Below are 11748 nucleotides of genomic sequence, written 5' to 3'. Positions count from 1 at the left end.
ATAGACAGAAATGACCGGGTTTTAAAGTGCTGAGGATAATCAGGTAAGTGGAGACAGGTGACATGATTAGCAGGCTTTGACAGGTGTAAGTGGGCGTGGCAGGAATGCAGAGAGAGAAATAGACTGAGGAGGAATGAGAAAGTGAAAAACAAGAAAACAGAAACTAAACACAAACCAATAAACTAAAACAGAAATAATACAAAACACAGGAAAAAACCCAATTCACCACAAAATCACAGGCTATAGAGGTCAGCTAGTGGTTGGAGATTAGGACAGAGAGGCTGGACGACGACTACTCCGAGCTGGGTCTGTGACATTTAAGTCTTTTTGGAAATTTGAACAGATCCCTAAATTAGATATTTTTAGACTTAGGCAGCTTAGAGGAAAGTGACAGGGTTGTTTTATGTCTGAGTTTTTACATTGCAATGGACTTGACTGAAATACAAGTTCTTAAATAGAGAAGAGGTGTTTCTCAATCATATCCCAATTCAGTTCTGTTACTTATGCAGTGGAAATGCTCAACTAAAGTCAGCTTAGGCAATAATTAAAAAAAGTATTAAAAAGGTCCAATTTAAATCCAATTGCAATCATATGTACCTGTTAAGTTGTTTTGATTAAAATTAAAAAATCAGATTGATCCGTGTAATTAGTGTCTTCTTACCCAGATCACTATCTGTCACAGAGGCATCTACTGCTGTCATGTCACGAAGCTTGTTCAAAGCGTTTAACTGTGACATATTTTAATTAATTCATTCATTTTTAATTCTTTGTCCTTCTGCACATTTGATTTCATTTTTTTGAGTCCCCATGGGTGCTTTAAAATGATACAGCATAAGTTGTAGATGAGAATAATGACAGGAGACGTGGGAAAGAGAGTTGTAATGAAAACAAGCGACGGGGAGTCATCAACAGCGTGAGCAGCCAGACATTTCAAAAACAAAAAACGCTCCGCTCAGAAAGACTCAGCTAACAGGCGTTACGCTCTCAACAGGAGCGAACTCCAGATGTGTCACGTCTTGTGGCTGACAGCTCGGCGAGCCTCACATGAAAACTGCCTCAGCTCGCTGCCCTCGTTTGATAAATCTGGATAATTCTTCTGAGAGAAACAAGTGTTGTAATAGAGATATCAAACTAAATTTGTGATCCAGTATCTCGCCACAAATGCAAGTGCGTGGGATTTTATTTAAATGAGAGGGAGAATTGTAGAACTCATCATTATGCAGTAAGCGTCTCACCAAAATGTTTTTTTAAAATAACTTTCATCTCCTCTGCAGTTACCTTAATCATAATAGAGTAGATTAACTTTAATTCCTTTTTGCAGTTTTGTAATAAAGACATTAAAAGAACATTGTTTTCTTGTTTCTTTTAGTTATATAACACAAATGATTTGACTAAGTACTGAAAAGATACAAAACAGCCAGAGGGTTTTTATGCCTAATGATAATTTACATAAAATCCAGTGATTGCCTTATCACTCAGCACAGTGTGTTTTTATTTTATAATTTATTCAGTAAAAAAAAATAATAATGCACTCTCTTACTTTTTTTTTTGTTCTCAAACTTCCCACTCACCCACCATCTGCTGTCACAGTGTTTTTCACCTCTTTGGCACAGCTCAGGCTTCTCTTCTGTGATTTTTTTTTTTTTGAGGCTTGTCTCTAAAAGCAGGTTGATGAATATTTAATAGTTACTGGCAGTGTTTTTATGGCCGCCTGGTCATGCACTGTGCACTGATCACCTGCGGTGTACAAACTGCTTGATTTCCTGTAACCATAAAGCAATTAATTCATAACGTGGTGTATGAGAGAATGGGTTTATTGCTTAAGCCCGAGTAGAAAACTGATTTTTCTGAGTCAGAAATGTGACTTTTATTCACTGTGTTTCAGCTCATTCAAGCACTTGATTGGAGGTTTGGAGGATGTGTCCAATAAAGGCCATGAAGATGCTGATGCCAAAGCCAAGTAAGTCAAACAAGATTTCAACACCTACTGTGGAAGGCTTTTAATGCTGAAGTGCTTTAAAATCTCAACTCCTCATGCTTGGTGCATGTTGGGAATGTTACATAATAAAATTACAGGCTTAACATTCCTTGAAGAAATTCATATTGCCTGCTGCATTTTGTGTCATCTCATGTAGAGTTATAGTTGTGTTGGTCAAACAATCTCATGCTATCCCACCAGCTGTCATGCTCAGATGTGTTGGGAATAACTTTCAGCTTCTACCACAATAAATTTTAGTTCTGTGTCTTTAGGATTTACTGAGTTATACACATTTTTGTGTTGGCTAATGTGGATTAAGTTAATGGCAAAATTTTAATCAAAGAACTTGTGCAACATGTTGTGCTCAGATTTTGTGTTAAGTTACTACCACACCAAATTTCAGCTCAATAGCTGTAAAATGGACTGAGGTATTTCCTATTTTGTGTTATTGAAGGTCAGACATTTGACTCCAAAAGTATATCCGTTTAAATGTCCATTCATTGATTGTTTCTGCAATTTTCATTAAAATATGTCTAATGGTTCCTGAGACATTTTGGTAACAGACAGACACACACAAGCAAAGACATTATTGTTTACCTCTTCTGACAAACCAGATAGCAGAAGCCCTCTTTTTCTGGAGAAATCAATATTTACTCCGTTTATCATCACTATGGAAACACTAAATAAGCACCATGAAAGGCACAATTCACATTGGCATAAAGGGAATCATCTTGGGGTTGATTCAGACATCTAATGACATAATTTCACTCAATTTACACTTTGTTGTGAGTCAAAGTGAGAACCAGCAATCCAACAGCGAAATCAAGACGTGCAACATGCAGGCTAGATTTCTCTGGGTTGCTTTGACTTCCAAGCTGTCTGCCAAAACATTTTGCAAGTCTGTGGCATTTAGTCAGCGCAGAGCTGGAGATAGCACCAGTTACTGTATTTTAAAGAGGTGCTGAGGGGAAAAAAAGGAGGGCAGCATTTATGAGGGGTCCAGTGGCATTCACCTGGATGGCACCATGGTTTCTCTGCCAGCAGATGCGCGAGAAGTGCAAAACCTGCAGTGTACGTTCCTCACCTTATTCTTCCAATCCCACACTCTTTGGGGAAGCCAGTTTGATCCTATGCAAATCAGTAAAAAAAAAAAAAAATCATTCTTCTGCATAGTTTGTAACATTATTATCAGTTCTCTCGCAGAACTTCACCTTACAACAGAACCACTTACTTCTTCATCTCCCTCAGATCTGTCACATCAAAGCACTTTTCACCCTGATTAAGGTAACGTTTCCTTCCTGCTTGCTGTCTCCCCCAGCAGAGCACATTTGTCTCTTTGTGAGGAAAGCCTGAGTCAAGATCCCACAGTGGTGGAAACAATCTCTAATTGGCCACAGCGAATAGATACATTTCAGCAGCACTGTAACTGCACAGCAAACTACAGCTGCTCACTGCGAGGTTGACAGGTCTGCTCTTTAAAGACTGAGCTGCTTGCAAACGCCGCTTCTGATTGAACTGGTTCTTCTGTTTTCAAGAGGAGCTTTGTGTTCTACCAAATAGGGCAGATAGTATATTTGACATTACATTTCACTGTTTTAACATCTGTTAAAGCTGCTTCATTTGAAGGCAAGGTGAGAATCACTTGATGTTATTCAAATTTCATAGGGCTCTGTTTTGTCCTGTCATCTCTGTCTTTCATGTAAAGGCTCAAAGAGCTCCTAAAAAACTAGGTTCTTTGTTCTGACATTAAACCTGTAAATTTGACTTTCCTCACATAGGTTAACACCTGCCTAATTTTTATGAAAACATCCCTCTTATTGTCCTTTCGCACTGACATTTCAACTCACATTTAATTATTAATTCTCTGCCATCAAGCAAAAAAAAAAGCCCTTTGTAACAAAACCAATAATGAGAAAATATGACCGTGCATGACGCAGTTCTTCCCAGGTGTTTTGAGCAAGCCTGGAAGTTCAGTAAGCCAGAGATCATTTTAAATAAAAGTGGCATTTAAAGAGTGTCAACGTTAAGGTCACAAGTGCTTTCTTCTTGCTCAGTTCCCTGGAGTCTAGACCAAGAAGAATGGGAGCAAAATAAACAAGGATAATAGCAGAGGACACACAATTACACATGAAATACTCTCACACACACGTACCGTGGGGGATTGCATCATTTTTCAAGACCTCATTCGTTCAGATGTACAGATTATCACCCACTGGGGCGCCACTTGACCTGCGGGGGGAAACAGTCGTCCAAGTAATTGATTTTCCAGATAACATGAATAAGTAACATGTTTTAGAGTCACCTAATGGACTTTAAAACTGTATAATTAACCAGGATGACTTTACCATGTTCAGTGCTGCTGAGCACTGTGTTAGTTTTACTTAAAGGTCAGGGTTATAACATCTATTTTAGGTTGTTGTGTAGTTCCAATCCCATCTGCTCTGTCTGTCGGTATCATATTCTGGATCCTGATAATTTCATGTCTCAGTCCTGTGTACAGATCTTTTTCTGTACAGCGTTCCTTATTAAAAGGAAATCTATACTTAACATTGGTTCTAACAGGGCTTGTGTGTATTTGATTGTGATATAATGAAAGACTGACTACCAGTATTTTAATCCTAGTTTAATGCAGTGAAAGTGGTGTTTCGAGGCAGTTTGTGTCCTCCTATAAAAGTACTCAGTGTTTCTGTAGAACAGAGTACATTAAAGCGTTTCTTCTGACACTTGAAAACAAAAAAGTGAATTTTGTGGTTCAGCTTTTAGTTTCAGGAAGTGCCTTGAAAAGTGAACATGGTGTCACCTGCTGGCCAAATGATACAATTACTACTAGACCATGTTAAGCTTCTTGAGTTGTAAAATTTCCTCAAAGTTTTGATTTCTTCCTATCTTGAAATAACTTGTGACACGTCCTGCATTAACAGGGCTGTGACACAATATGGCTACTTCTCATGTAGTGTGTTTGTTTTCCACATGTGTAGTAATAAGTTTTTAACTTCCTCTTGTTAGTAATTCTGTCACTATCCCCCAAAAAACACTTCCTTACTCTCATTTAGGTTGTTGTATTCATCTTTGTCTTGAGCAAAACTCTTTTTTTTTCAGTTGCAGTCATTTCTAGGCCAATGCAGATGAGAGAACGGGGAAGGGTGATGAAAGGGATCATCTCAAAATGTCACATGATAGTAATAGTGCCTAGACAGACACAAATAAAACGTGAGTGCCCTGGATACCCGATTTGTTTTCTGAGCAACATTGTGCTCAGTGACCTGCCAACACGTGCCAGCACAATGCACAGGGCTCATAAAATCAGGTATTTGTAGTTAAATAAACTTAATTCCTGCTACACCATATGAAGGAAGTTACCTGAATTGTTATAAACAAGTCTTTCTTATAGATATTTTAATGCCTGTTATTTAACATGCTGTCAGACTGTTTATATGTTTTAAAAAAAAAGTCTGACATTGAAGTCCGAGGGAGCCTAAAAGGCCTGTCCAGTCTCTGATCTGTCCTGAGCTCACTGATCCAGAGCCTGAGCTGATGAAACTCTGTCTGGATCGAACAACCACCAGAAAAGACAGGGGCCATCAGGGGATATGGGATGGACATGTGGAAACAATCGCTGCTGCCAGCATGTGTGGGTCAGCAATTGCATATTGTGGTGTTCATTGTTCAGCGGCAGAGCCGAGGCATGTCTTCACAGCCAACTGAGAAGTGAGCGACCTGTGTGACTGATAGTCCATTTCTGCTCTTTCCTGTCAAGAATGGGGACAGGCCGGGGGGTGGGAGGGGCAGTTAGTCTGTTTTCAAACATCGGGTCAAGACGATTTGCCAGGGGACTCAACCCAAACACTTCCTGTTCATGTGTTAGCAGTTTTACGCTCCACATCCTCGAAAACATCCTTGATAGATTACTGTGGTTTAAATCCCCCTAAGATTAGCAAACAAATGATCTCAGGGAGAAACGGATATTTTTTTTTCTCAGATTTTTGAAAGTGGATTATGTGTTCTTTCATCCTTTATTTTGTCTCTAATCCTTTCCCCGTGTTTTCTTTTTTTTCCCCTCCTCTCTTTCCTGGCACTACAGGTACGAGGCAGAGAACGCATTTTTCTTCAGTCTCAACCTGGCAGACTTTAATATCATCGACACTCTGGGGGTTGGCGGCTTTGGACGTGTTGAGTTGGTATGGGAAACTGCACTGCAACGTTGACATAAAAGTTTTTTTTAATCTTTAGAAGTGTTTGTCGAGCTGCACAGATTTTATTTTAAACGCCTTCACTTTTTTTTCAGGTTCAACTCAAAAGTGACGAGAACAAGACCTTCGCCATGAAGATCCTGAAGAAGCGGCACATTGTCGACACAAGACAGCAGGAACACATTCGTTCAGAGAAGCTCATCATGCAAGAGGCCCACTCTGACTTTATTGTTAGGTACACACCCCGAACAGCTATTAAAAAGGCTATATGGATCATAATTTATTTTGTGCTTGACATTTCTTGAAGATCTTTGCTTTATTAACTTGGAGCCAGGAGTACCTGATTTAATTACAAAACATTTATCTATGGGGCTAGCTGAGCAAGATCTTGTTAGTAAAGGTTTCTTAAAACAATCAAACAAAACCTGCAATTAAAATCCTTTTACTGCGGATCACTACAGCAAAGGAAATCATGCAATTTCAATAAAAGGTTAACTGCATAATCCTAGCTATAAAAAGGCATTTGCATGCTACAGATTTCTTAATTTGGGCTTGGTATGTGTCTAGTTTAAGCTGTCTTGACATGGCGAGGAACTGCCTGAGCATGTAAGATACCAAAATATCAAAGTGTACACAAGCATTAGGATGCTACCATTTGTAAGTCAAAACCAAGCTGCAGCAGTATTGAAATTTGGGTTAAAGATGCACTCCCAAATCGTGGTTCAATACTCATATATAATTTACTGTTGACAAAGTGCTTTTGATCTATCCATATGAAAAAAGACAATGGATTTTTTTTCCTTTAGCTGATCTGACAGTAAAGCTTTTATGATGCCCAGGAGAAAGCAATGGCTGAAACAAACAAAGAATGCAAGATTAATAGTCGCCAAAGCATATGACAAGAAAAATAAAGCTGTTTGGTAGACCACGGGTCAAATGAAACCAAAGGAAAATGGTTTGGACCAAATCAAATTGAGGTTGTTGGAGGTTACTCCATGGTGCCAGGTGCAGAATATAAAGGATGTTGTGGGCTGGTACATACGTTTAAAAGATAAAGAGACAATGTTATTCATAAATAGCAATACAGCCCCTGGAAAAACGTGTTCAAAGATGTGAAAATGTTCATTCACCAGTTTTTAAATGAATAAAAAAAATAATAATTGGCGCTAACAATCAGTTTAGAAAAAAAAACTCAGCATTTTTTTCAATTTTGACCAAAAACATCCATTTGTTAGTCCCCAGTCCAAATGTTGCTACATATTTATGGTTTTTATGGCTGTATTTGTTTGTTTTTTAGACTATATAGAACCTTCAAAGACAGTAAATACCTCTACATGTTGATGGAAGCGTGTTTAGGAGGAGAACTGTGGACCATCCTTCGAGACCGGTAAGCTCTAATAAAGCCAGTTTTAATTACACAAATCTAGAGTGAGTATAGCAGTGGGTATGTTTTTTTAACTAGTCACATAAAACCTTGAGCAGAACAAATCTACAGAGGTTCTGCATCTTCCCTCCTTTTATTCATCATTCAGCCTGGTTGTCCTTCTGTGTTTCCAGGGGCTCTTTTGAAGACTCAACCACCAGGTTTTACACAGCTTGTGTGGTGGAGGCCTTTGCTTATCTGCATTCCAAAGGTATCATCTACCGAGACCTGAAACCGGAGAACCTTATACTGGACCACAGGGGTTATGCCAAACTGGTAAGAAATCAATATGTAATCACCACCCATCTTAACAAGGATGTCAGTGATTTTTTTTTCCTCAGACAGCTATGTGATGCAAACGGGAGAAATCTTATCCCATTCCAGTCTTACAATGAAATATCAAACTTTTTTTTTTTACACTAGCTATAAATAAAAAAAAATGTATGTAGGTAAGACTGTATGTTGGTTCTCTCACTGTTCCATTCTCTGCTCTACAAAACACTGAGCAACTCACTCTAAAAAACACGTGTTGTGACTTTTTCCAACTTTAACATAAAACAATAAAGTAAGTAGTGTTAAATAAAAGTTAAACTGGGTTGAATTTCTTTTGAAATTCTGATGGTCTTGCTGCTAAATTTGAACATAATCTCTCCTGCTGTTAGGTGGACTTTGGCTTTGCTAAAAAGATTGGGTTCGGGAAAAAAACATGGACCTTCTGTGGGACACCGGAGTACGTAGCACCGGAGATCATTCTGAACAAGGGTCACGACATCTCAGCCGACTACTGGTCTCTGGGGATCCTCATGTTTGAGCTGTTAACTGGCAGGTAAGCAAAAGGCTGGACATGTTTGTAATAATAAATACATTACGTAACGCTCTATAACGCTAACCCATTACGCTATAACCCATAACGCTCTATTTAGTAACACTGAGAATATTCTGAAAACATGACAAGTGTAAGTGTGACACATTTACACTTTGTCATGCACTTTTTTTCCTACTTTTTTTTTTTACTAATATCATGGCTCTTTGTTATGTAGTCCTCCATTCTCTGGTCCTGATCCAATGAAAACCTACAACATCATTCTGAGAGGCATCGACATGATTGAATTTCCAAAGAAAATTACCAAAAACGCTGCCAACTTAATCAAAAAGCTATGCAGGTAAGTGTTGGTGCTTCTGGCATTTCGACTCAGATATTTATTTATGTAATCTGTATGCTGGATCTCTCTTTTTTTCCCTTCTTAAGGGATAATCCTTGTGAAAGACTGGGAAACTTGAAAAATGGTGTCAAAGACATCCAAAAGCACAAGTAAGTGAAGTTATTACTTATACATTTTTAGTGTTTTTTTTGTTGTTGTGTTGCAGTCAAATAGCTTCCTTTTTCTTTCAGATGGTTTGAAGGCTTTAATTGGGAGGGTTTGAAGAAGGGGACGCTGACACCTCCTATTATCCCTAATGTAAGTGCACAATCCCAACAGCGTCTCGCATCAATGATTTTTTTCTCATTTCCTTCGTCGTCTTTTGTTCTCTGTTGCATATAGTCAAAGGCCATTTTATGGTGTTGTTGTTTTTTATTTAAATGAGATGTCTTTTCTTCTCTCTATAAGGTCACATCACCAGTTGACACGAGTAACTTTGACAGCTTCCCAGAGGACAACGAAGACCCGCCTCCAGACGACAACTCCGGCTGGGATGTTGACTTTTGAAGTCCGCCTCTCCACTTAAAACCAAAAGAAACTCTTCTTTTGTTTGGCTTTGGATGGCCATTTTGAGGACGTAATTGGTTGTAGGAAAAGGAATAAAACAGAACTGCATTAAAAATTAAAAAGACGATTAGGAAAAGATGATAAGCAAGATGGATGGCAAACCCTCTGGGTCACCGATATGCCTTTTTTTCCCACTGTGGCTCTGGATAAAGCATTTTCTAATGGGACTGCTGTAGCACTTCTTCAGTGTTGTCTTACACTCAAGTTTCTAGGCAAAAGCAACGATAGTGCAGGGATACACAGACATACACACACAACAGAGGCTGATAATGGAGCCAGTTTTTCCCACATAGCGGGGAAAAAATGCTTAGCAGATGTATGAATGTTTGATTACTTGCCTAAGTTGTGATTTTAGGACAAATAAAAGTGTGAAAAAGTGGAATACTGCTTAAAAAGAGAAAAGACAGATAGGTAACTTTTCCTTCCTGGGTTTGTTTCTCTACGGTATTTGGTGAAATATTTGCTGAACGTTGGGATGGGATGTTACTGCTGTTGCTGCCTGGCTTTTCACGTGCAGCTCCCTCCTACAATCCATGATACTTTCCAGATATGTACACACTATAGTTTGCAAGTGCTCAAGACTAACCTGAATGTCAAAGATTTTCTTCTTACTTAGCACACCTATATGGCATACACTACGTATGGTACATAGCATTTGAATATACACATAAACAAACCCGACTGGGATCAAATCAGATACTTAGTACACTTTATGTGAGATTTATCTAACTTGAAAAGCACAAACACTGTGCATTCAGTGGAAAGAGACATGACTTTTTAAGTGCCCTGCTTAAAATTTAATGAATTTCACACCTTCACAACAAGTCAGTTAGTATTTCCATGAAGCAAAATGTCATTATGCACATTAGAAGCTCATTTAAGCATTAGTTCAGCATTGTTTTTTTGTTGTTTTTACAAAAGTTAAATGCCTCTCTCTATTCACCCAAACCAGATGTTCTCTGTTTGCTCTTGTACAGTTCTGACATAACTGTGAACATGGTTTCAATGTCTTTGGTGCTGTTGGTGAACAAGTTGAAATGGCAGAACTGGTTATTTGTTTTTGTATTGTGATTATTTTGTGCTTGATTACTTTGTAATGTACTTGATGTCATTCTTTAGAAAAAAAAAGTGGAGACTTGTGTTAGCTTTTCAACTTAAGTGAAGATCTTGACACCATGTTACAATGTGCTAAGTGGTATTTTTAGGGTGGTTTCAAAAAAGATCACAAGTTTATCCTTTTAGTTTTGATTGTTTTTCCTCATTTTGGGAACTAAAACTGACCAAATCCACTATATCTTGAGAGAAACTCAACTTAACACCACCTTATGATAATTTTGCAAACCTAATGGAAAAACTACATGAATTTTGTGAAGACTCATGATCTCCACAATCACCCAACACATCACTTCTTACTCTCAAAAGACTGAAAATAAAATTTAAAGAATTTTAAGTGCCTTAAGTCAATGGCATATTAAATTAACATTACATGACCTTCTCAATGCTGCATGAGCACATATACACCTCAGAAACATTTGTCCTCCTAAATGATTGCTTTTCATCTTTTGTTATAGCTAATAAATGGATTAATCATCAAGAAAAAAAAATCATGGCAGTTTGGAAGTAAAAAAAAGGAAATCCATTTTCTGTTTTGCGTCAAATTTATTTTATGGTAACATTTATTAAAAGTAAAACAAATCTGGCACACCTAACATAGCTGCAATGACATGCTTTTCTCTTACCTTGTGGGATCCTCAGAAGTCAATCACATATGGCCTGATACAAAATACCAGTAATCAATAATCACTGAATCACTCAGAAGGACCACAAATCATCTGTTTTAGCCATGATATCTGGGCATTTAGAGAAGGCAAGAATGACTTGCAGTTATTAACATAAACATTATATTTACCACCATTGATATCATTAAAAAACATTAATCTCAGTGCATCGGGATTCCAATTCTCACTTTTGTTTGGTTTGAACAAGGCTGATCAGGTTTGATTTCAAGCAGACTCACACTATCACATTTACAATGATGGAAAAGCTAAAAAAAAAGGAAAAAAATCGTAATTCTGTACATAAACTTTATGTATTTTACCGTGTTACTGGCAGGTTATGTTTGTCACAAAGCCTTATGTTTGTCATCACTTTCCAAACCACTGAATTTGAGTTTTACTTGACTGCCTTCTGCAAAGTTACCAGACATCTGCCTTGTGTCATGTTTGTTTTCTGCTGTACAATAATTTTGCAGAGTGTAAGATTTTTAAAATTATAGAGTAAAAAAAAAACAATACTTTTGAGTCGTGTCTGTCTCTTAGTTCTTCAGAGGAAGGGTTGTATTGTGGCTGATGTTTTGCAGTTTCTTGTAGTTGCCACAAGAGGGAGCTC

The 11748-nt window shown here is 37.9% G+C and overlaps 1 protein-coding gene across 2 annotated transcripts in view; it reads left to right on the top strand.

Annotated features, from left to right (window-relative positions):
• LOC108242381 (cGMP-dependent protein kinase 1) overlaps nt 1-10990 on the top strand; it is an 88854-nt gene extending 77864 nt beyond the window's left edge. For both annotated transcript variants that reach the window (XM_017427173.3, XM_037973710.1), the window contains 10 exons: nt 1886-1960; nt 6060-6156; nt 6264-6403; nt 7466-7555; nt 7726-7867; nt 8254-8417; nt 8632-8754; nt 8841-8903; nt 8985-9051; nt 9202-10990. In XM_017427173.3, coding sequence (XP_017282662.1) covers nt 1886-1960; nt 6060-6156; nt 6264-6403; nt 7466-7555; nt 7726-7867; nt 8254-8417; nt 8632-8754; nt 8841-8903; nt 8985-9051; nt 9202-9300 — 1060 coding nt within the window. In that variant the 3' untranslated portion in view covers nt 9301-10990. The remainder of the gene's footprint in view (nt 1-1885; nt 1961-6059; nt 6157-6263; nt 6404-7465; nt 7556-7725; nt 7868-8253; nt 8418-8631; nt 8755-8840; nt 8904-8984; nt 9052-9201) is intronic.
• Nucleotides 10991-11748: the final 758 nt, after the last annotated feature.

The sequence above is a fragment of the Kryptolebias marmoratus genome, linkage group LG22 (genome assembly GCF_001649575.2).
Source record: "Kryptolebias marmoratus isolate JLee-2015 linkage group LG22, ASM164957v2, whole genome shotgun sequence".
Lineage (NCBI taxonomy): Eukaryota > Metazoa > Chordata > Actinopteri > Cyprinodontiformes > Rivulidae > Kryptolebias > Kryptolebias marmoratus.
Note: the sequence above shows the minus strand (reverse complement) of the source record. Positions and strands in the feature narration are given on the sequence as shown.